This window comes from Dermacentor silvarum, chromosome 3, assembly GCF_013339745.2.
Source record: "Dermacentor silvarum isolate Dsil-2018 chromosome 3, BIME_Dsil_1.4, whole genome shotgun sequence".
In the NCBI taxonomy this organism is placed as follows: domain Eukaryota; kingdom Metazoa; phylum Arthropoda; class Arachnida; order Ixodida; family Ixodidae; genus Dermacentor; species Dermacentor silvarum.
This window is the reverse complement of record NC_051156.1, coordinates 51,117,435-51,143,493: the sequence shown is the minus strand read 5'-3', so window position 1 is coordinate 51,143,493 and position 26,059 is coordinate 51,117,435. Positions and strand designations below refer to the sequence as shown.

General features: G+C 45.0%; 1 protein-coding gene across 8 annotated transcripts in view; it reads left to right on the top strand.

The window, feature by feature from the left end:
• The window catches only part of LOC119444336 (venom metalloproteinase antarease-like TtrivMP_A), a 1,295,510-nt gene that overhangs the window by 318,852 nt on the left and 950,599 nt on the right, over nucleotides 1-26,059 (top strand). For 2 of the 8 annotated variants that reach the window (XM_049663284.1, XM_049663282.1), the window contains exons 10-11: nucleotides 5,826-5,934; nucleotides 6,022-6,092. The exons of 5 other annotated variants lie outside the window; for them this stretch is intronic. In XM_049663284.1, coding sequence (XP_049519241.1) covers nucleotides 5,826-5,934; nucleotides 6,022-6,092 — 180 coding nt within the window. The remainder of the gene's footprint in view (nucleotides 1-5,825; nucleotides 5,935-6,021; nucleotides 6,093-26,059) is intronic. One more of the 8 variants, XM_049663283.1, reaches the window with a different exon arrangement.

Genomic DNA, 26,059 nt, shown 5'->3' with positions numbered 1-26,059 from the left:
CCGGGCCACGGGCCGAGCCAAGCCCCGGTTTTCGGGTAGGCCCGAGCCAATGCAGTGCTCTACTATGTATTGCAGTGTTCCTAACTAGAACGGCTATATAAAAGACATAATCTCAGCGAGACGGGTGTCGTCCGCCATTTAATCTCACTTCTTCATCCTCACTTCTCCCGTAGCCACCCTCTTCGTCTTCTTTCATGCATCCAGCGCAGACCGCTTCACTCTTCCGGACTTCTTTTGATTACACCTCCTCGTGTAATACTTGAATGTGTTCCCAATGGAAGCGCACTCCGTTTGACCGGACGCTCTAGTGTACCAGACGTTCTTCAATATTCCATGCTGGGATGCGGTCTTAACCACTTCAAATGGTCCGTAAAATTTGGAGTTTGAAGGTACAGTTCCTTTCCTTATAAAGAGATAGTCTCCAGGTTGTATGTCCGGTATCTCGCTGTTGTTTCTCTTATCAATGTTTCTCTTCATGCGGCGCTTGTAGACCTCCTGTTCTTTTGCATTTTCTTGACTTCATTGAGTTGGAGGTTTTCTGTGAGACCTAGCTCACGATCTGCAGGAAGGATGGGCGCTGTGCCCGAAGTGGTAAAAGGGGGTCTGCAGCCTAAACCAGTGGTGTACGATCTCTTGTGATGTTTCACAGCGTCCTCGAGGCCGCACTTCCAGCCACCTGCAAAGTCTGGATACATCTTCAGAAACTGTTTGACGTCTCGTATGGCTCGTTCCGCTAGGCCGTTTGCTGCCGGGTGGTACGGAGATTACTTGATCGTTATCCCGTGCTCTTGTGCCCACTTTGATAACTTAGCACTCCGGAAAGCCGGCCCGTTGTCGCAGACTATCGTCTTTGTGTGCTTAAAACATTCAGCCTTGTAGAGATCGATAACGCTGTTTGCGTCTTCTTTACCAGATTTAGTCGCAATCATCCTTGTACACTCATCTATGGAAAGCAGGAAAGCTTGTGTTCGTTTGACTCCTTCCCCCTTCTTCTTCAGCTCCGCGAAGTCCAAATGAATTACTTTGAATGGAACGCTTGAATATTCCGGGTTTGTCATACCGTCTGTCGACTGCTTGAATTTAACTTTGTTCCCCTGGTAGAGGTGGCATGTGCGTATGTAATTGCTGATGTCGTTTTTCATGCCCGGCCATGTGAATCTCATGAGCAAGGACCCTACCGTGTTGTAGCGCAGACATCGCCTGTGAACTATATTGTCGAGCCTGTCACGCCACCTACGGACCAACGCTGTCGTGGTCGTGAAACCGTCCACGTACAACGCCTGAAGCCGTATTACGACCCCTTGATTCTATGTTCACCATGAGTCGCCAGGATGGCTCCTTTTCCGATGGGGGGTGATTGTAGTGAAGACGAATGCCCGGCGCTGCAGCCACATCGCCAGTCACCCGGGAAGCGCGAGCTCGAGATTGCCTGAGCCGCTCTGGTTGAGACACGCTGCCAACGCTGCCCGCTGCTCCCTTGTACTGTGTTCACATTAGAATACACACATATATATATATATATATATATATATATATATATATATCTCGCCGAGAGCTAGTGGGGCTATACGAGTTCAGGTGCAACCAAACTAGGAATGCCCACTAAGCTTCATCAAAGTCACTCCCTCACCAGAACAGGAATTGGCCTCCCTGGTGCAGTATTCGGCCACTACCTCCCTCATGACTCCGAAGGGGTAATTGGAGATCGCAGAGAGAGGCCTTTGTCCTGCACTGGACATAAAATATAGGCTGATGATGATGAAATTTTGAATGACGAAAACATTCATGATTATTAACAAAATATTGAAAAGTAATGGACCTAAAATAGACCCTTGCTTAACAGCTGCAGTTGACTTATAAGGCGAAGAGTACTCAGCACCAATACTAACGTAATTTCATTCAGTGGACAGGTAGTCTTTAATCAGTGTGCACAGGCTGGAACTAACGCCATAACCAAAGTTTATTGATAAAAAAGTCATGAGAAACAACATCTAATGCTTTTAACAGTTCGAAACTATGTTGTGTCTGTGTCCGGTTAGCAACAGCTGCTTCCACAGCATCATGAAAAGTAATAAAGTTTGTTTCCACAGACCTGCCGTGAAGAACACCATGTTCGCATTTACTGATCTTATGCTCAAAAAAGTCTCAGGCCTGCGCCGGACACGCAGCGCAGCCACAGCGTAAGCTATTGGAGCGGCTCAAGAGAAGCTACAATTTCGGCCCCACGCACAACAGGGTCTTCGCGGCGAAGTCATTCGCCTCGTTTTGATGAAAACGATCTGAACTGTCCCACGGGCGTCGACGGCGAGCTGCGGCTTGTAATGCTCTCTGCACAGCAGTCTGCTAAGCCCGATCAAGCCTGGTTGTAGCCATGTGCACGTAGCTCTAAGATTCGCGTCTTTAGCAGCGATTCTTACCTTGTGAGGAGCGCCATAAGGTGTACCGTAGAGGTATCCAGAATACGTGGCGCACATCTCACATCCCTTGACCAGGGGCACGGTACGTTGTTGTTGTTGATGATGATGATGATGATTGTTTTGTGGAATCTTCAAAACGGGCTGGTGACAATTAGTCACCTAGCCTGCTTGAGTGAACCAGTTCCAGTTACATGCAGCATGTAATGGCTATAAGCAACTTACATGTCGGGCACGTTGCGTTTGCAGACACCTTAACTAGATGGCGCCACCATACTGGCGGAGGCTCGCGCAGCTCGGTATCGCGTTGATTGCGCACCTTATCCGAATCGCATCTCGTCGTCTGCGCCTGCGCACGCTGCATTTGCAGGCGCCTTACCTAGATGGCGCCACCATACCGGCAGAAGCTCGGTTTGCCTGTGCCTGCGCGCCTGTTTAGGGCGCGTTTATAGGCATTTTTACGCTGCCTGATAGTGAGCGCATGCGTGGCCAAGTGGTGAAATATCCGTCTCCCGCGCAGCGGGCCTGGGCTCAATCCCGGCGGAGACCGGATACCTTTTTTCGTATTTCCGACGATAGCGGTTACGGTGACCAGCGGCGGTGGCGGCGGACACCATCGCGAACCGAAAAGGATATTGGAATGAGCCCATAACAGCTTACATTGTAAAACGGCAGAAGTCTTATCATAGCTATTTCAGATACTTTCGCAAACGGAGACAAGAATGACAACAGGCGATAATCTTCATGTGGCTCATGCTGCTGCTTTTATGAACTAGCACAACTATTTCATTGTTCCAACTATGTGTAAACCACTTGTACGCAAAGAGAGTATAAAAATGTACGTAAGGAGGGGAACAAGAATAGAAAACTAGCCTTTGATAACGAAACTGGGTAAGCGGTCATAAACAAGAGAAGGCTATGGTTTCAATTTAATTTTCAATTTAAGCCGCAATATTGTTTTCTGGAAAACATTAAATTGTCAAATGGTCACTGAAACTATAGTGCCAGTCATGAGTGCTAGTAGCATGCGCTGTATTCAAGAAAACTGAGAAAAAAATGTGCAGCGATTGTATTGGCGATATTGTCGCAGTGTCGATAAATTCCACGAGAAGGATGATTTATTACAATAATCTCATCGCACTCAAAACTGTTTGTTTGTTTGTTAATCTTTTACATAAGACCAGAAACGTGTGGGATCGCGTTTTACGCTTTCTTCGACAAAATTAATGTATGCGTGACTGTCTTTGCATCCGCATTACGCATTTTAATGGCATGGCAAAACACTAAATTTTTCGTACCACACCAATGATTCAGTTTCCTTGAACTCCCTAAGATACCTTAGCTTTTTACGGAGTAAACCGCGTTGTTCTTGGGAAGCCCACGTAGGATAGCGCTCCGGAGTAAACTCTTTCCAGGGAATGAAGATTCCCAAAGCATATTTTACAGTATCACTAAGCATGCTGTTTGTTGATATTTGTGGCGCGACGCAACTCAGACCAGTCAGCATCATTCAAATAGTGGTAAGGACCTAGATAGTCGCTGTTCTGAAACACAAATGAGCGAGCACGCCCACTCAGCACATGAATCGCCTCTAGAAAAACTGCGAATGCAAGCGGAACATGGTATTGGTCATCATGGACTAAACCGATAGCAGCAACAGAAAATTCAGTATCATATAAATTAGGCAGAATCAGATCTAAACATTTTCAGCGGCATTTGGAACCGTGTTCAACTGCGTTAGTCTTAGAAATTCGATAAAGAAGAACTGCGCATCACAGCGAGGGTATGATAAAGATGCCGATGTCGCGCGTGAAGAGGCCCAAACAATGGACGGAACATTGAAATCGCCAGCTACGAAAACATATTTTTCAACATCAATAACTTCAACTGAGTTAATCAAATGCTCAGAAAACTGCACGTTGCTTATGTAGGAGGGACGTCGGCTGCGCAGAGCAACAAATGTTTGCCGCTTTAAACAGGAATTTCAACTCACACTGTTTCTGGTACAATCTCAAGGTCCGCACGGCTTATAACACTACGATTGTTCTACATGGCAATTAGCACACCACGGCCGCATTTACCCCGGGCACCGTGCACGCGGTCAATTTTGCGAACTGTTTATTCCGGTGCAAAGTAATTCTTAGACTGTAGGTCGTTACAAAGGCAAGTTTTAGTTAAGCAAATAACATGGCATGATCAGGCTAGCATGTTTTCGTAGAAATATCAGGATTTCGTGCACATACCACGAACAGCTCGGTAAAGAAAAAACTTACTCGCCGAGAAGGCCACATAACAGACCAAGAAAGAAGCCCAGAAGGCAAGGCACCAAACTGAGAAAACAAAGAAATTGAGGGGACGAGTACACTGCAGCTGCTTATTGAATGAGTTATACCTTTGTTCTTCATGGATTGTATAGGTGTACTCATGCCGTTTTTTCTTAACTTTAAATACAATTACAGTCAAGCGCATTTAAAACGATGTGCTTGGGGCCTTTGAAAGCATTCGTTATACGTACGGATCCCTTCGTTGCAAAGGTCGCGCACCTCAACACTCGCAAAGGAATCTGGCCAGAATTATTCCTTCGTTATACAGGTCATTCCATTGTAGAGGCATTGGTTGTAGAAACACCAAACTATACATCAAACTATTTTTAAATATTGGTCTAATAACCCCACTAACTGCTAACGCTAAAAACGAAACTTTTTCTGCGTATTTAGTGAGCAGACTGGAGAATCTACTTTAAGAAATATTCCCGTTCAGTGAAGCGTTATTATACCTCATGGCATTTACTGCCTAATAGTGATTAACAATTAAGTACAGCCACTAAAAATTTGACAAAAACAGAGCGTCATGGTACTAAGTGAACATTCTACAACAACAAAACGACCGAAACCATTTTGAGCACAACGATACTGTTATAACTACGCTAATCTAAGGTTACTGAGAGTGTTTGTAAAAAAATGTGACCCAAAATGCATGAAATGTAATGGGCTTACCCTGTTTAAGCAAGACATTCGATAATGGTGTAGCAGTAAACGCAAAGAAAATCGAACATATGTTTTTGAACAAGAAGTATAGTGAGACAACAACAAAATATCAACAGCGGCATTTCAACAATTGTTCTTTATTGTAGTAAATTTGAATGATAATTTCAAAATCTCTATTTATTTAGGTAGATCATCTGGGTATATCACCCTATACCAGTAGCCGATGTCGATTTTTCAGCTCAAATATACTCATGCTCCAGCTTCGTCTGGAAGCCTCAAAAAAGAAATAGATTGTCTATTTAATTTCTACCCTAAACTCCTTGCATTTGTCTTGCACTAACGCTGTCATTTAAGAAGTTTATTACGTAGACAAGTGACTAGACAACAATTTTTTATTATATATTATTTCTTATATTTCCATGAGGCTTGGCAAGTGAGGGTGGTGTGTGCCGTAAGGACCGTGTCGGCATGGGCGAAGATATACCTACTTCCTATTCTGGAGTGAGAACAATGGCTCACGAACTCGGACATTTGTAAGTTTGTTTTTCTTACAAATGAATGAACAAATTTATACGCTGTAAAAATAAAAAAATACAGGAATTCGTTCTTCCTCAACGCAGACTGGGATCACCACATGACACCACGCCGAAGTGCCCTTGGTCGGAAGGATATCTCATGGGTGGTTACGAAGGTGGCACAAAAAAATACCGGCCTTTCAAAGTGTAGTGAAGAAAGAATACGATACCTTGTAGGGTAAGCTCAGACATTTGATTTTTTAACCCATGAAGTCAACAGTATTTCTACTAGAGATAAGGCAGTCAAACATTATGAATACAACCTTCATTATCCGATAAAGAAATATAAAAATTAAAAACTGGATAAAAAAAGAGGTAGCGAGCACCGCACCGATGCGAATTTTGTTTCCTGTGCGCCATAATCCGAGGCATACTTCTTGTAAAACGCGAGAAGTCATCTTGATTATTCTAACTACCAAAGCGCGCAACCCTCTAGTGATAATTCCGTGTCAACTACTTGTTGCCGCTGCTTCGCAAACAGACTGCTTTGGTACAAAATATTTTCTATTGTACGCTAAAAAGTGTATCAAAAATTAGAGGCCGGTGGGATGTTCGCAGAAACATCAGAAACGTTGATTTGCCCCACCAGCAATGCTTTGAACCATTCGTGGTTTCAAGTGACATCATACGGCGGGATTATGCTTTAGTTTGCCGGAACTTTGAAAAATCGCCTGTTGCAGATAACATAATTCTAGAAATTGAGATGGATCACCGAGAAAGGCGGACATTACTTGCAGGATAAATTGAAACATATATTCGGCTACTTAACAAAATCACTAAGAAACTCCCTAATTAATTTATTTAGGGCACATATTCAATTTACGAATTGTAGCCATTGAGCTTCAAGGTTCATCCACTTGGAATGGATTTCCGGAATCACACCAGTTTAGAGACATGCGCCATTGGACACGCCATAAAAATGCACTGTTCTTCCTCTTTCACTTACAGCGAAGCTGTCTATGGTCAGGGTTCTGTGCATTTTAGGGGCGAAGCTCCTTAGGGTGTGGGGGTCTGTCCCTCCTCTGTAGTATGTAGGAGTAGTAGTAGTACTCGTCGTCGTAGTAGTCGACGTCGTCGTAGTAGGTATCCACGTCTACTTTTATCAGAAAAAAAATTTCCGAAAGTTGTGTCCGTAGCGCGGAATCGAACCAGGGACCCCTTGCTTCCGAACGCGCGGCGCTAACCACTACGCCACGAAGCGCACATGGACACACGCACCACGACGACAATAAATACCCAACATTAACGAAAGACTGCGCGTTTCTAACGCGTTTGTGCTAGCGCGTTACGGCCCGTGTAAGAAGCTGTTGTAAGACGCTGTGGCCTCTCCGCATTACCCCCCGTATTCATAAATGCTCCTCGACTCGAACTTGACTTGCCACCGCCTTGGGCAGCGCGTTCGAAACGCGTTCAAGGCGGTGGCAAGTCAAGTTCAAGTCGAGGAGCGTTTATGAATACGGGGGCTATACTCTCTCAGCAGTCATGTGATGGCGTCGGCAAACGCGGTGCACGTTCCGGCATGTGTAAACGGCTGCGTAAGACGCTGTGGCCTCTCTCTCCCCCTTACTAGAGAGTACTGCACGTTTCTAACGCGTTTGTGCTAGCGTCCCCTTAAGCGGGAGATGGTGCAATTACAATGGAGGGCGCTGTTATAAAATATGAATGACGTCACATATGGCGCGTGTCATTGGTGTAAGTCAATCGTTCGATTTAGTGCGGCGAGACTGGGCCAATTACACGGAAGATTCACGGTTTACCGATGATTCCCTCCGGAGCTTCGCCCACTCATCATCATTCACCCCGTGGATATGCGGTGTTTTTTTTTCGTGTCCGTCAGCAAATATGCCTGTGCAAAAACTCAGCTTCAAAATTTGACGAAAAATCGCTTCAGTCCTTGCAAAAGCGAATACGTCTCATCACTTGGATATGCATTTTCAGTGGATTAGGTCTCAATAGGCACCATTTGACCTGGTACTATTCGTGAAGTACAACGTGTGCTGTAAGTAGTAAATTTAATTAGGGAATTTGGATAATTATTTGAATATGTGTTTCAACTTTTTCTGATAGTATATCCGTCTCCTCGAGTTATCCAGCTCAACGGCAAGAATCATGTTATCGGCCACTCGCGGTTACCTAAATTCCGGAAATGTTAAAAATGACCACCCCGTTGATAATAACTGGCCCATGGTCAAGTCTGCCCAATTTGTCATTCCGTGATTCTATGTCTCAACGATCCGCGTATCTTCGAATTCTTCCGTAAATTGTGGAATGTGTGCAATACTGTTATAACTATTCGCACCATTTTTAAACAAATCACGCGAAGTGTAACAAGACGTGTTTTAAGGCTACTAGGTATATAATGCAGTATATGTCTTTAGATTGCGATAAAAAACACGGAAAAAAACAGGGTACAGCAAAACCTCTCCGCCAATCGCCTGTACTGTTCTGTCTTGTCCATATCGTTGTTGCTTTTTTGTCTGTTATTTATTGGGAACAGTGTACAGAGTGCATAACGCATTTATTGCTGTCTAATAGAGCTTCCTTACACAGTGAGTATCAAAAATGTCTTGTGTAAGCAGCGCACGTAATGTCGCCGTGAGCTATCGTAAGATTCTGATTGACGACAAGTGGTTCTTCGAAAGAAGCTGCTCATATACATTGTAGAAATTTCCACGATATTACGCACTAACACTACAAATATGTAATGCAAGTCAGCTTCAACTGCGGCCTCTTTTATTGCGGTTAACACTAAACGATGTATTGCCTCATCTCATAAAAATTAATTAACTATAAATTCTGCAAGTATGCTACTATGTAATTTAATAAAGCTTATTCATTCCCGCGTTATTTTGTTCTGTCAGCGTCAGCTATGAAGAGAACATTGAAATCAGTAGAAACAATTGGTAATGACTGTAAAAGATAGTGTTGCTTCTTTGAAATCTGCTGGAATTCGCAAGAGTGTATATCGACACTTTTTGTTCAAATGTCAAATATCAAAAATATTTCGCGAATTCAGCGGAAATAAGCCTACCTTTGGCAGCACATTATAGACGGTTATGCGTGCGCCTTGGTGGTGCGCGACCCCAAGGCACTGCGCGCTTTTATTAGCCTCATATCTTGAAAACAAAAAAGTGCTTTGAAGAGACCTGAACATACGACAGGCCCGTTCCAACGTTTTCAGGTAGAAATGCATTGAAGATTATTAAAGGGCCATATCAGGGGAACTCACGGAAACCAGGTCACTACTATACCAATTAAACTAGTGCTCTTCATCTGACGCCGCCTTCGGTTGGCCCCTATCGAGACAAGAATTTATTGGCTGGTACATGTTGGATCGATTACATAAGATGCAAACATTGTCTTGTTCTTGTTTCCTGAAGAAAACGTCACTGTATGTGAGGTATACTGAGTCATGTTTATTTTTAACAAGCATGTGCTATATAAATTACCAACCGTGTTAACAAAAACTGCTCGAACAGAAACTTTTCAACGCAGGCGAAAATAGGTCGCCTAAAATTAACACGCATACTTACACCTAAACAGGCATATATTTACGCAAAAATGTACATCTCTAGCTTGCAAACTATTCCACCCAGTTTTGTACATTCCCGAATGTTCGCTGAATCTTTACAGAAACACCCCGTGTGCTATTCGAATAATTCCGTTTGCTTCAACATAACTCTTGCGATATGGATTCCATAAAGATTCCGTTTAATTGCCATGAGAATCGTTCCGAAATTGTACGGAATTTGTCGAATGCAGGCGGAAACATTCTAGTCGGGATGCACCGTCCGTACCGATTTTTTCCGAAATTCACTTTTCGCATGCACTACAAAGAAAACAATTCAGTAGAAACACTTAAGACTGCTTACATGTGGGAATTCGAAAGCATTATAGTCCCCTTGGTGAAATGTTTTTTGCTGCACGTTCCACGTCCGCGCAAGCTCTCATCTGTTTTCCAAAAGGCGAATTGAGGTGGTCGCGTGACTGCTTGCAAATGGCCACCAAAAATCGACTGATGGCGACCGATGCTCACACCGGCAAGCCCGGCAAAGCGCGACCTGCGAGTCGCAATCCCGGAGATCGCCGTTCTTAGCGAGAGCTCTAGGAATCTACGCAGTTCGCACGCACTTCGCTGGTACTATGTGCGCTGGTTTCGACTTCCGGCAACAGCCATGGATTTTTATTCGAGCGAAGATGAAGACGTCGTGCCTGTGTGATGTGCTCTACCGTGGTGTTAGCTGTGGCAGCGCAGAAGCTTCCGAAGAAAGCGCGACGCTGGTGGGTGCGCCCGTGCCTCCGCTCGCGAGAAATGGCCGGCCATGCAAGCCGCCTCCTGCCTGAACTTCGCTCGCATGACGAGGAGTATTTATCGAGGGTAAGTTGTAATTTGTAAGTTGCGCATGATAATAAAGCGAAGCTGTTCACCTTTGGGTGGTGAGCTCGTCCAAAGAACGGCAGATGAAAAAAACAGGGTTTATGTTTGTTGTGTTTTCTTGTGCTGGTGTTTAGCTTCCGGCGAATACCACCGCGTAAATTCGATACGTTGCTGGAAACGCCGCGTCCCAGTATCACAAAGTAAGGCACCAATTACAGGCCTGTAGTCTGCCATGGTGCCATTAGGCGTCACGCACCAGGACGCCGGATGAAAACACACATCACTTTTGGCGCAGCGTTGATTGGTTGAGCAACTTTTCTACCACGGTCATGCGACTGAAAAATCTTGCAGGTTGTGACTGGCCCAAAATAGTCGCTTTTCGAGAAAAGCGACTAGCTTCCGGCGAATACCACCGCGTAAATTCGATACGTTGCTGGAAACGCCGCGTCCCAGTATCACAAAGTAAGGCACCAATTACAGGCCTGTAGTCTGCCATGGTGCCATTAGGCGTCACGCAGCAGGACGCCGGATGAAAACACATATCACTTTTGGCGCAGCGTTGATTGGTTGAGCAACTTTTCTACCACGGTCATGCGACTGAAAAATCTTGCAGGTTGTGACTGGCCCAAAATAGTCGCTTTTCGAGAAAAGCGACCATTTGCGATCATTTGCGGCCATTTGTGACCATTTGTGACCATTTGTGACCATTTGTGACCATTTGTGACTGGTGGCTTTCCGACCAACTTGGTCGCGTGACAGCTGTCAGTCGCCGGTTGGCTGGTAAAAACTTTTATTAAGTGTCCTGCAGATTGATGACCCGGGCTCAGGTCTCCCACGTCGGAACACCCAGGCCTTGTCTAGTCGCCGCTTTGCGAGCCTGCTGGACGGCGGCGACCCACCTCGCCGTGTGCATCGGCCCACCTCGCCGAGACAACATCGGGATTAATGCCTTTAGTCTTTGCCTCACTTTCCCAGAGCATGTGTTTTAGTGTAGCAGGTTCTAAGCCGCAGATCTTGCAGTTGCTGTCCGGATAGATATCAGGGTAGAATCTATGATACGATAGCGGGTTTGGATAAATGTCAGTCTGTAGCTGCCACCAGGTTGCAGCTTGGGCTCAGCATAACTTGTTTTTTAGGCGGAGTGAAACTTCGTCGTGCCAGATAGAAGGCCTTAATTATTTCATTGTACCTCGTTAGCCTGTCCTTGTCTGCGTCAACCACGAGAGCTGTTCCGTAACGGTCACTTATGCCGCGTGCAGCGGAGTTTGCTGTCTCGTTAAGATTGGTAAGTTTAGGACACACTGCGCTCATGTGGGCGGAGAACCAGATCACGGTGATAGGGGTTTCCCGAGCTTGAGTTCTGCATTGGATAATGCACTGAATGACTCTTTGCGAGTCATTCAGGATAACTTGCGTTTCTATGTCAGATATAGCAAGGGCAATAGCTACTTCCTCGGCCGTTTCGCGTTGTTTCCTCTTGATACTGGCTGTGTGTTTTTCCGTCGGTGTTGACGACTACCGCTGCGAAGCGTCGGTCATCCGAGTAGCCAGTTGCGTTTGTGAATCTTGCTTCTTTGTCGTTGTGATATTTTAGTAGCAGCGTTACGGCCCTAGCCTTTCTGCGTCCCTGGTTGTAGGATGGATGCATTTTCCTTGGTATCGGGGCTACTTGTATCTTGTCTCGTATCTCTCTTTGCCTGTCGACTTTGTCGCCGTGTTGACGGTGGTATGTCATGCTTAGCATTTGCATAATGTGTGTCTTCCTGTGCAAGTGGTGGTGTGCCTTTCGAGGTGCGAGATCCTCTGTGCTTCTGCCACCTCATCTAGGATATTGTGTAACCCAAGCTGTAGTGGTTTCTCGGTCGCCGGTGTGAATGAGCCTTAACTGCGCCTCGTTGAGGCCAAATGAAAACACGCAAAGCGTCTCAATGCACTCGCTTGCCCGCGAGCAGTTTATAACTTGAACGACTGCTGAGCCGCATTCGGTTCAACATAAATACTGTAATGAAGAAAAAGACGCACCTAGGCTCGGGCGCTCGGACTGTGGCGCGGACAGAGAGAGGAAGACGACGAGGCAGAGAATAGAACAGCCGGCACAGGAACGGGTGCTGTCTCTGTGTCTCTGTTCATTACAATACATTTTATTTCATATAGTAATTTTAAACACTGATGACGTGGCGCCAGGTCCTACCCATTGGCTGTGCCATCATGTGCCTAACGACGCACGCACTAGGCCACACGTTTAGTCAGCCAGATGGCTTCGAACGTGACGTGGGCAATGACGCACGCACTAGGCACACCTTTAGTTAACCAGAACCGTGGAGCTGCCGTGCTTCGGGGAGGCGTGCGTGTCTCGCACTCCGGAGGCACGGGTTTGATTCCCACCCGGATGAAAATAAATGTAATTTTCTTTCCAAAAGCATTAATTTACTTTGTTAATAGGAACCTCCCTGAGAAATTTGGCGTGAACTCGAGCCTTTTTTGACTTGTTTTACTCACTTACCACTACCATTGGCTCTATTACCAGTCGTTATCTGCTGCTTTTACCTAAGCGCACTGGATCTAGCAGTTTGTTTCCTTGTATGGTTAGCGAAGTTATGTAGACAATAATTAGCAAAATTCGATTGTTGCAAGGCGTATTTGCAAATTCCTGGGCGACATTTTTGAACTGACAGTTATGTCCCGCGAGTTGCACTCACATATAAGGATTACACGCCATTAAAAAAAGCAAACTCAATTCTCTTTTGCGCAGTTATCTCCCGCAGAGCTGTATTAATGAACAGAGCAAGACGAACTACCTGGCTGTGTACAAGCGATATCCGGGTCAGTCAGTCCGGCCGCGGCATTACTGCAGAAGGATGCTGAAAGTGAAAGGAAAAGGAACGAAGGTGTCTGCAAAGATGGTGAGCTGCACCAAGAGATGGTCTCGTGTCGAGAAGTCACCAATGGGTCGCTAATGACATTGCCAACACGATCAGGCAGGGCCTGCAGGCTGTGGTTCGTTGTAGCGGACGGACACTCCCGCTGACTCTTCTCACGTTCGAAACAATATCTCGTAGCCTGCACTGTACGTCACTTACCGAGGGGAATTAAGGAATAATGAAAAGGTGTAAAAAGTGAACTGTTCTAGTCTCAGAGTTTCAAAATTTATTGCTTCAAAATGGTGACATGTTTGAATAGATATGAAATACTAAAGGAGGTCTCATAGTCAAAGATTGTATTGGGAGCTCCGGTAAAGGTTAGGTGGTGAGAGGAATTACTATATGATAGCAAAATCAAGCAATATAATGATATTAACATACAGGTAAAAAATGTGAACCAATATTAGAGAACAAATTGCAAAAGTATGAAAGTTTGGCGAATTGGTAACTATTCATCTTGAAACTGCAGCGCGCACACAAGAAACGAGGACAATAAGGCGACAGCGCCTGTCTGTCCCCTTTGCCTTATTGTCCTCGTTTCTTGTGTGCGAGCTGCAGTTTCAAGATTATTAGAGAACAAGTTGAGCGGAAATACACGAAAATACAAGTTATTAAACAGAAAAGTGTGCTAGTATGTACAGATGTATATCAAACGTGAATTGCACGCGAATGTAAAGCATAACGAAAGGGAAAAAACACCTAGATATAAAAAATACAACCTCACACCAATCGCAAAAGATAGCTGAAAAATCATCAGCAATATACGTGAAAATAAGCTAAGATGCCAAGCTAGAAAGAAATCTCAAGATCGATAGGATCCGTGAGCTGGAAGAATAAAAAAGACGCACAGCAATTATAGTAAATAAATCAAAACCATTTAATATCACACTGTTTATATCACACTCTTTTAAAACTAAAGGCTAATGGTAAATCAAAGGATTGAGTGCGTTTTGAAAGCGCATCATCATCGTGCGTTCACCAACAACACCGCGCTTTCAAACCAAATGAAGATGTTACTTATTTAGGGATGCGTCTTTAGACGCAGTGCTTTTATCATGTTTCTTTTTTGTGTGTGTCATTTTTCTTCACGTTTTGCGATGTTGATACGGCCTTCTGCAAACTCAGCCAAAGTGCTATGGGCATGACGGCGAGCTAGGGCCCGTTAGATGTGAATGGTGGTCGCTGAGGTGAAGTTGAAGCTTATGACCACACCCTGACTCGCTTAAATGTAATATTCTGAACAAATACTCGTAGTGTTTATTGCTGTGCCTGTTATGCCGTTCAACAAACACTACTAATTAACACCCTGTAACTTTGCTTTCTAAAAAACAACAAAAAGGTATGGCAATTTATTACCACCCTTTTGCCGTTGTCTCTCTCTTTCGCGTTTTCTCTGGTTTCATGAACACTTTCTGCCGACTGTTTTTCCGGCATTTGACAGAAACAATTTGTTAACTAATTTACTTCCTTATGGCAGTGACTTTTCCCCCTCATGAGTGCAGCTTTCACGCAATACAAGAGAGTCGACATGGTAGGATCCGGTTGCTACAAATCATAGAAGTACTGATAAGCACAATACATTGACCATATTAGATGTGATAAGACACGTGGCCCTTCGCGACACATACATGGATCGACTCCACTAGCGTATATCTCGGAGTGTGATGGCTCGCACGGAGAGCAGCTCTATCTTTTCTTAAGAACGTAAGACAAATTGATCCACACCTATCAAATCTATCGGCCTGGAATCACCTAGCGCAAGACAGGGGTAGTTGGAGATCGCAGGGAGAGGCCTTCGTCCTGCAGTGGACATAAATATAGGCTCATGATGATACATAGCTCGTGAAACTGCACAGAAATGATAATAAGGGAATGGTAAAGAGAGAATCAAATCGCATTACGTTTGCAGTGCTGATGAGAAACTTTCACTTTGCATACGATTTAAAAATTTTTCAAAATAAATTCAGTAATATTCCAAAAAAGTTGTCTACCACCTTAAACCAGAAAAAATATTTTCGAATAACGCTGAATAATGTTGTGGTGAAATGAACTTTTCCATAGTAATAATAAACATATTTCGCTTTGAATCTGCTCTTTGATTTTTTTTTAATGTTGGTTGCCCTTCGTCATATTGTGAATTCCTTACGTCGATGAAAATTTACGAAGTGTCATGCGAGAATATTTCAATTGTTCAGCAAACATGAATGCTGAACAAAATTTAACCTAATCACATGCTTTATAGTTAGGTGATGGTAAACGTTGGGTTTTATATCGCCCACAGTGAACTTACACTTCAACTAATAATGTTTCATTTTGCCCAATCCTACTGTTGCAATATATTAATTCGAGGATCCGTGAGGACAATTAAAAATGTAGATATACCTGTATATCTACGAGGTGCTATCCAAAAGTTCCGTGAATTTGAAAAGCATGGGCAAACTGAGCGGGGTACACATTTCGGCCTCTAGATGTAGCTAGCAGTATGCCTTGAGGATCAGTGTGCTGAACGACTTGCATCTAAGAAGAAGTATTGTTTTGCGAAGTGTTGTTTCGCAACGCAATGTTTCACTGATTTGGCACATTTCTCAGCAAGGACTATGGCAGACTTCAAAGAGCAAAGGATTTGCATCAAGTTTTGTTTTAAACTTGGCGAAACTGCGGCACAAACTCATCGTATGCTAGATTACGCTCTTGGAGTCGACACCATGAGCCAAAGTAGGATGTTTTTATGGCATGAACGCTTCAAAGAGGGTCGAATGTGTGTTGACGACGATGAACGTTGTGGACGCCCGTCAACAAACACAATCCCGAAAACGATAGGGCAAGTTCGTATGGCTATCTTTGGAAAAAGAAGGCTAACTACAAAGGATATCTGCGAATTTGTAGGGCAATCGTACGGCCCAGTTCGGCAAATTTTGTCAGATGTTTTGAGCATGAGGCGTGTTTCTGCAAAATTTGTGTCAGGACTGCTCAGTGACGAACATCGTGTTTCTCTCCGTATGGAACTGAAGCAACAAGTCAGCGACAATCTCATATTCTTCTCCAGTGCAATAACCGGGGATGAGACGTGGGTTTATGGCTACAATCCTGGAACAAAACAGCAGTCAGTCGTCGCAATGAAATCGCCAAATTCCCTGCGGCCGAAAACGGCTCTTCCAGTTCGTAGGAATGTAAAGTCCATGATCATCGTTTTACTGCCATAGCAATTATATTGACACTCAAAGCGGATTTCTGCCATCGGCGTCGCCGTCGCCGTGAGATTCTGTATGACGTCAACGGCGATGAAATCGTCGCCGCGCGCCGGACGCTGTATGTGCAATTGAAAGGGCGCGAGGGGCGCGCGCTTTCACGGGGAGTGAACGCACGGCGGAGAACAAACGCGTGTTTGGCGCCGTGCTCCCTGAAGGGCTGCAGACACAGTCCGTCTTTTTCCTCCTTTACAATCACCATATATATAGAGCAAACGCGACTTTTTCCTTCGCGCGAATGGCCTTGGGGGGGAAGGGGGGGGGGAGGGAGGGAGGGAGGGGAGGCGACGTTTAGCTGCGGCACCAAATGCGTATTTATATAAAAACGTTGCGAATCTAGAAGGTGGGCAAGATTTTCGACGCTGCTCGATGAGTGTCCCACTCTGATCTCGCCGAAAACCTCCGATCCGCCCCCAGAGGCACCGGCAACAGTCACCAACGCCGAGCGAGTTCGGAGCGATAGCGGGCGAAACGCCAACAGCCTCGACAACAGTTCTGGGCGTTGCTGGTGCTGCTGCATGTCCAAGTTTATACAGCTGATAAAACTACTATCCTTACACCGTATAGCTATCTACTAATTTGCTATCGCAATTGATGCTTCGCCTTTTGGGTGAAACAGGGACAAATTTTTTTTGTTACCAACGTAAAATTGTTCAGAAGGAATTCGTAGCTCCTCGACAAACTGTTAATAGAAAGCTTTACTGTGACGTTTTGAGGCTCTTAAAAGAGAGCGTTCGTGGCAAACGTCCGGAGAAGTGGAAGAACAACAATCGGATTCTTCATCACAACAACGCGCCCGCTCACACATCACTCGTTGTTCGACAATTCCTGACTTCCAAACATATCACAGTACTTCCGCGCCCACCCTATTCGCCTGACCTTGCCCCTTGTGACTTTTTCTTGTTACCACAGTTGTAGTTGAGCCAGAAAGGACGTCGGTTTCACACTGTTGAAGCGATCCAGTCGGAATCGCAGGCGGGCCTCAACACACTGTTGCCTGGAGAGTTCCACGAATGCATGGAATCGTGGCAGCAACGCAGAGATCAATGTATACATGCTCAAGAGGACTACTTTGAATGATACAGTGCTGATTTGGCGTTATGGTGAACACATCTTTTTTTACTACTGAATTCCCGGAACTTTTGGGTAGCACCTCGTAGTCATCTATAAAGCTGTGAATACACAAAAGTTGCTCGTTGCACTTATGAGTTTATAAGAAAACAAAACTCATACAATACTCATCCTACGAGAATATTTTTTTTCATAGAGCCTACAATGGTCAGCATGAAACATACCGCTGTATTAGGTTGAGAAAACACCGTCATTCCTTAGAACATCTTCATAATTAATAACTCAAAAGTACTTCGAAACAAGTTCATTACGGCGGTTCAATTGTACGCTTCAGAAGAAATACACAGTCTGAAACATCAACATGCAATGATTGTTTGTTGAATGCCATTTCTTTTGTAGCTGCCTAGACATACTTGTTTAACATCTTATTTTTCCACAAAACGCTTCCTGAGCGCTCTCAGCCGATTCGGCAAGTAGTTTCGAAAAAAAAAAACGTTCAGCTTGAAAATATTTCAGCGTTTTGACACCTTGAACAAAACAGCCTGCTAGCAAGTTACGCGGCTGGCGTTATGGGACAGAAAACCCTTTCCATGTTACTCAGAAGCGGAAAGCCATGCGTGCTGCATGATTAGAAAATTAGCTTCATCAGTGCACATATCTTATACCGGACGTTTGCTCTGGAGTTATGCAGTGTAATACGAGAAATGCGCTGCAGGTTTAATACTTTATGGCGACATAAGCAATCAAAATGCTATGTTTTTGGTAAAGGGCATTGTAGTTTACCTTTTGGTAATGCGGTCTCAAACGCAATATCACACTTTGATGCACAACCTCTTGCATTTGCAATACCAAAATTAAACTTAAACCGTATGGAGGTGTTCTTAACTAAAAGACACTAAAGGAAAATATTCAGTCGAGATATATTTAAAGATTGAACTGCCGTATTAACGAATTCGCAATTTAGAGCGAGAACAGAGCTGCGGTAAGCGAGAAAACGAAAATAGAAATCAAAGTGGTGCCACCTATTGTGTAACCATGGTACCACTTCTCTGACGTCACCAGCGCCCGGTTCAAAGATAACGGGACCGAGGAAAGTCACGTGGACATACCACAAATTTGTCCATTTCGCGAGGACGGTTCAAATTGTTGAAGAGCCGCCCCGTGATCTTGAGTAACAATGTCTACGCAACAAAGTGATATGCTGTCACACAGAACGAGCTAACAGACTTCTCGACGAATATAGTGTTAATCTTTCTTGTCCTAACATGTTCAATTATTGTCACCTTAAAGTATTGGCATTGCACAGTTGCTCACACGCTACTGTGCACGGGCAGGTAAAAAGCACTGAGCTCCACAAGTCATCCGTAATATAGGCAATTACGCTGTCAGAATCATGACGAAATAATAAAAAAAAAATTCGTTTTTTTTCAGCCTCCGTTTCTTAGCATGCAGTGCAAAATGAACTGTTGCATGCAGTCAGGTTTTCAAGACGTGTGCAATAAAGTAGACATATTGGAAGGCATGGAGTGCACAAAAGGAAAGGTGAGAATTTAATTTTTTTCACTGCTCAATTAGAATGGTCAGCTTCGTTGTATTGTAAAAGGTGGTATAATTATTCCGCGATGTTACTGTATTTCCAATTCCTCTCACTAGAAACCTTGTTATCTCTGTTGAGAAAATAATCACGTGTTAAAGGGCTCCTAAACCACCCAGAGGTCGAAATTTAGTTGTGGTGTTGCAGTTGTGCACGAGTCTACAACGAACACGCAGCCGCGAGAATTTTTCGAAATGGTGCCGCAATAGCGGAGTTACACGCGTTTGATGATCGAAAAACGGCCCTCGCTCGTTTCGCTCTTTCCTTCGCTACGGCTGGTCTCTCCTCCTCGCCGATTGCTGCTGCAAATGTCACGTGACACACGTAATCACCGGCGCGCTTCTCAAAACACTGCCTACTTCCGGTTAAGGCACGTCCACGCTAGCCATGCTAGCGGCACATATGCGGACGACGATACAGCCTCCAGTCTGCCGCGTGAGAGGTGTCCAAAGTAAACGGCAGTTCGGCCGGCGCCCCGCCCGCTGCACGATCAACGCGCCAATTGACGACCGTGAAGCTGCGCGGCTCTGCCACCGGCAACGAAAACATCGGCTGCAGCTGAGTGCACGGCTACCGACGGGGCCGACGGGAGACGACCGGCTCGGCTGTGCTCGCATCGTAGCCGACGGCGCCGCTAATATCAGCGTATTCTTTGTGTACAATTATTCTTTGTGTACAATTATTGCGAAGAGCGATAACAACGATAATAAAATATCGCGGCTTGTGAGCGTCGGTATTTAATTTCGAAGCGCCGTCCGTTTTAGCTTTGAAGGGAACCGGAAAAGGCCTAGCGACGATATCGGCGCCGTCGTGCGATCAGCCGGCGGTGAGGCTGCCGCACAAATGAGTCCCGGTCTCATGCTCTCTAAGTACGGCAAGGAAATCTCGTCGCTCGCGAGCAAAACCGCTGTCGAACGGCGTGCGGCGAGTTAGCGTGCCGGTAACGTGGACGTGAACTCGGCGCTTCTCAGGCTACCCGTTGGCGTATTTCCAATTGCTAGTAGGTACAGCGTTTGACTGCTGGCGCCACGCTGCGCCGCTCGCGCGTACCATGTTTGTAGCCGCCGCCGTTGGAACGGAGGAGGCGTTGACAGCGAAAACGCTGGGCTGGTGGTGACTAGCCTGCTGTTGGGATGGGTGGTATTATAAACGCATCACTGTTTTGATGATCCAAATATAATCTCACTATCAGGGAGGTAGCAGTATACCTGACTGGAGCAGTATTTTTTTATTTGGGGTGTTGCTACGCTGCGCTCCGCAACACCCCAAGGACCGCCGCTTCGCGTCGGTGCCCGGCACCACGGCTGCCGCCGTGGCACCGGGGTTCAAGCGACCGCAATGGCAAACAGAGAGGAAAAGAAAAGCTTGATATTAAGAAAAAAAATAATTCCAGCCCGGGCGGGATTCGAACCAGCAAACGCATGATCCCAAAGCGAGCGCTGTAGCCACTCAGCCATACAGCCACTTTTTTTTTCTTTAATGCATGGAAAATAAAGTGGAAGGTATATTACAGTGCGGACATAGCTACACACTTAAAACTCGGGCAAACACACACATGCGTCCAACAAGTGCATCCAGTCAGGCGGAGGTTCCTGCACGGCGTACACACTTCTTATATAAGCTGCACTTTCTTGAAAGAATGATCTTGTAGATCGCGGGCTTTCGGCATGGCGATCACACATTCTAGCTCTCCATAGGCTATACAAACCCAGTACTACGAACATGTCATAGGGAGGACCGCCACTAATCTTAAACGGTAGGAATCTAATTGCGTATGAAGTGATGTCTATGGCTACATTCATTCAGCCATACAGCCACGCTTCCAAGGGTTGCATTCATGCGAACCATATGATTGCGTTCGAGCGCCCCCGGCGAAAGAAACCACCTAGAAACGCGGTACGCGCGAGCGGCGCAGCGTGGCCAGCGGTCAAACGCTGTACCTACTAGCAAATGGAGTGTTGCTACCCGTTGTTGCTGCGGTGCCGGCGCGTGTTATGCGGAGCGTGCCTGTGTTGCGCGCACGTCTGGAAAGGCCAACACTGTCGCACTCTGTTCGCGCAGCTAATCAGACCGCTAAGCACGACTGTGTTGGAACGCGAGCGATTTGGCACTTGCGTTGCGGTGCGCTGTAATTACCTATTCGCAAATGCGCACGAGCGTGCAACACGGCGAGGACGAGCCGGGAGCGCCGCGTACCTGCTAGCAGACAAACCGGAAGTCGTAGGTTCTTGTTTTATTTTTATTTTATTATTGATACTGCGATCTTATACAAGACCTTATCTTAGCAGGGTGGGCATACAATATACAAGTAAAGGTCCGTTGGAAACAGCCAACGTAATTCCAAAAGTAATCATTAATCCATTCATAAATAAATCATAAGTCAAGATCCAGGAAAAGAAATGCAAAAACATAAGACACAATTGCAACACAATGATATAATGTAGTATAAACGATGTTAAGAAATTACAGATAGCTTTCAAACATTTGCAGTGACGTTTGTGATACTGCATCATTATTAAGATTATTCCAATCTGTAATCGTTCTGGGGAAATAATAATACTTATAGGAGTTAATTCTAGCGTTTAATGGTGTCACTGTAAAATCGTGCCGTTGTCTTGTGTTATGTCCAGAGGAGTACGATATAATGTTGGATGTGTTAAGATTGTATTTACCTTGGAGTAATTGAAAAAAGAATTTCAAACGGCAGATACGGTTTCTATGAGAGACTGGAAGCAAACCACTTTGATTAAGTAGATGAGTGATAGATGAACGGCCAAATGAATTATAAATAAACCGTACTGCTTTCTTTTGAACTCTCTCCAATTTAGCAGTGTTAGTTTTAGTGAAGGCATCCCAGATTATGATGGCATATTCTAACATGGGACGAATAACTGGTATTATATGCGAGAAAACGTACACTGTGGGGCGTGAGCTTCAAAGCATGTCGAAGGAAAAAGAGTTTGCGGAGGGCGTTAGCGGTGACGTTATCCACATGTTCGGTCCAGGAGAGGTTTTTCATTGTTCGACCAATGGACATCGTTTCCACCGTTGACATCACCAGATTCCCCCTGCTGACATCATGACGACCGCTGGGGTGACCGGAAAAGCGAGGGGAGGAGGACGGCATTGTTTTTTTGGTTTTGTGGCGCGCCCGCGGCGCGTAGCGCTGCAGCGTTTGGCATCGTTGATCGTGACGGCATTCTGAACTCGATGCGCCTGTTTACTTGCAATGTTCAAAAAATACCTGAGGTGGTTTAGGGGCCCTTTAAGGTTGTTTTGTATGTAACACACGTTTTGCAAAAATTGCGAATGCATGGACAAAGAAGCCGAGGTTTTGACGGAAGCCCATCAAATGAGAACGGAAGCCCGGAAGTAATGATAAACAATTAAAACAATTACGCTTCAATGCTGATTTCAATTTATCAGTTGTATTTCTCGGTTTTTATTTATTTATTTATATCTCTCTCATATGGCCCATTTTTGTGTATACGTTTTTCGCGCAAATCGGGAATTTTGAGAATACACTTACCATCGAAATAGTTCCTAAGAAATGACGCACTAGCGCACGGATTACTTCTGCTGTCTCGTAGCCTAGGACTAGCATTCGATGCGTCAAATATAAAAAAAGCTACGAGTCCTAATGAGCAACAACAAGGCTGTAAGCCAGATTCAGAATAAATTTATATCCAATTCTCTCAGTTTACATGGGAAATGAGAAATCTTTTTTCTCAAAAAAACACAGCAAAGTAAGCTCTAGTGACTGCTGCAAACGGTTCTTGATCTACGCCGTGAAATAAAAAAAATGGAAATTCGCAAATTTGATAGAAAACGAAGCTAACAAGTTTCCAATTTTGTGACTCGGTAATGAAAAGAAAAGCAATATCGCAATTCTTTAAATAGTCTCTAATAGTACAATTAAAGAGGTCAAATGTGATGATTTTACATTGCTCTTAATACACCACTAATATGCTAGTAGGACTTCTGCGAAACCATCGTCAACATTTTAGCACATTCACATGACATAAATTAATGTATCAAATTTGTCCGCTGTGGATTTTCTGACGGATGAAATTCACATAACAGTTTTTGCGTGCAGTTACAAATTTGTAAACTTTGTCCTCCTACTTATTTATCATATCAACTTTCTCTAAATATGCAAAATAACTCATGTCATAGATAAAAATGACAGTTGATAGAATTTAAATTTTTCACTAAAAGGCACCAAATCTAATGCTCAAAACCATTTCTGCGTTTTACATGTATTTCAATAGGCGGCGTCGGAGGCTTCCTCTTAGACGACATTGCTAGATTCGATCACCTGGTCACGCTGCACGATCGCCTTCATTGCAGGCAGTTTACTACGCAATGCGCGGCTGAAGTTATTCAGTGCCATCAATTTACGGTAATCTAAGCTTTCAGTCTGGTTCTCCACAAGAAAAGTAGAAAGTTACCTATCAAGAAAGGGGTGAGGCAAGGAGACACAATCTCTCCAATGCTATTCACTGCATGCTTAGAAGTATTCAAGCTCTTAGACTGAGAAGGCTTAGGTGTGAGGATCAACGGCGAATATCTCAGCAACCTTCGGGTTTGCAGATGACATTGTCCTATTCAGCAACAATGGAGACGAATTACAACAAATGATTGAGGACCTTAATCGAGAAAGTGTAAGAATTGGGTTGAAGATGAATATGCAGAAGACAAAGATAATGTTCAATAACCTGGCAAGGGAACAAGAATTCAGGATCGCCAGTCAGCCTCTAGAGTCTGTAAAGGAGTACGTTTATCTAGGTCAATTACTCACAGGGGACCCTGATCATTAGAAGGAAATTTACACAAGAATAAAATTGGGGGTGAGTGCATACGGTAGGCATCACAAATCCTGAATGGGAGCTTACCAGTGTCGTTGAAAAGCAAAGTGTAAAATCATTGCATTCTACCGGTGCTAACATGTGGGGCAGAAACTTGGAGGTAAACAAAGAATCTAGAGAACAAGTTAAGGACCGCACAAAGAGCGATGGAACCAAAAATGTTACGCCTAAGGTTAGGAGACAGGAAGAGAGTGGCGTGGATCAGAGAGCAAACAGGGTTCGCCGATATTCTAGTTGACATTAGGAGGAAAAAATGGAGCTGGGCAGGCCGTGTAATGCATAGGATGGATAATCGGTGGACCATTAGGGTTTCAGAATGGATACCAAGAGAAGCGAAGCGCAGTCGAGGTCGGCAGGAAACCAGATGGGATGATGAAGTTAGGAAATTTGCAGGCGCAAGTTGGAATACGCTAGCGCAGGACAGGGGTAATTGGAGATCGCAGGGAGAGGCCTTCGTCCTGCAGTGGACATAAAATATAGGCTGATGATGATGATGATGATTATGAAGCTTTCAGTCATCTAGTGATCTTCACGGCGCCTTATTGAAAGCAATCTCGCCATTTCATTCATTGGTAGTCTCGTGTATCTTTAGTTGGGTGCATCAGCAGTCTCATTGTTGGATCGTGGCACGTCTGTCTGAGGGCCATGACCCCAAAGATGGTCTTGAATACTCGTCTGGTCATCATCAAAATATCTGACTCATCTGCTGAGAGTGCCCTGGATCATACGCGTCCCTATACGCGCACTGAAGCGTCTTGTAAACTTGGGCGGCTGAATTTGTTGGTCGAAGATAAATATATCAGCGCACATTCACGAAACGAAAAGTTGTGAGCTACCCATTTGGTTTAGCGTACTGGAGGAATCATCATCATCAACATCCTTGTCACCATAACCATCAGCCTAATATGTCAGCTGCAAAACTAAGGCCTCTCCCAGCGATCTGCAATCATTCGTTTCTTGAGCTAGCTGACGCCTTTGTGCCCTTAGAGCCCTGCACGGACCGATTTTTTCGGTCCCGGGCCCGATTTTACGTCGGGCTACCAGCCCGAGCCCGACCAACAGTTTTATGGTGAGAGCCGGGCCCGCTCCGGGCCCGGCAATAATCTAGATTACTCGCCCGGCCCGGCTCGCCACCACTTTTCCTTAGGCCGGAGCCTGGCCCGAGACCGGCTCGAAACCGGCCCGAACCCGGTCCGAGACCGAAAAAGACCACCGAGTGGCATTAAAGAAAATGAAATAAATAAGAGAATGAAAGGAAAAAATTCTGCGGTTTTACGTGCCGAAACCACCATCTGATTATGAGGCACGCCGTAGTGGGGGACTCCGGAAATTTTGACCACTTGGGGTTCTTTAACGTGCACCTAAATCTAAGTAAACGGGTGTTTTCGCATTTCGCCCCTATTGAAATGCAGAAATGAATTTATTCTCATGGCATAAATACATGTCATATGCAATTATGAACACTATTTGAGCGGTCTGAACCCAAATACCAGCGCGCGAAGTTGTAGGAATGACCCTGCCGAGCAGTATCGCCAACACTTTCCGACGGCGCTACTTTGATGCGGCCCAATCCAGTTCTATCACCACGCCGCCACAGTATTTTTCCGCGTCCGGCACCTCACTGCAAAGGATGCGCCGCCCCATGTCGCTCGTCCCACTCAACCGTACTCTAGTACACTCTAGCCGCAGCACAGCCACGACCATTGATCTCCACTCCACGACGGGTCCTGAGCGCAGCGCATGGATGGAGTAAATGGAGAAAGAAAGCTTCCCGTTCCTCCATGGTGCAGCGTACTGCGCTGGCTGCTAGGCGGCCGGTTGAGAACATACGTGCAATCATAGATGGAGACAGTGCCATATTTCAGCCACGTGAGGAATTATCTTATCTTACCAGTACTCGTTTTACCAATTCGCCTTTGAAGAATCAGCAAGTCGCGAACGCGCTTACACTGCGCTGAAAGCATAATTTACATTGATTTAGGCAAGGAATGCAATGGCATCCT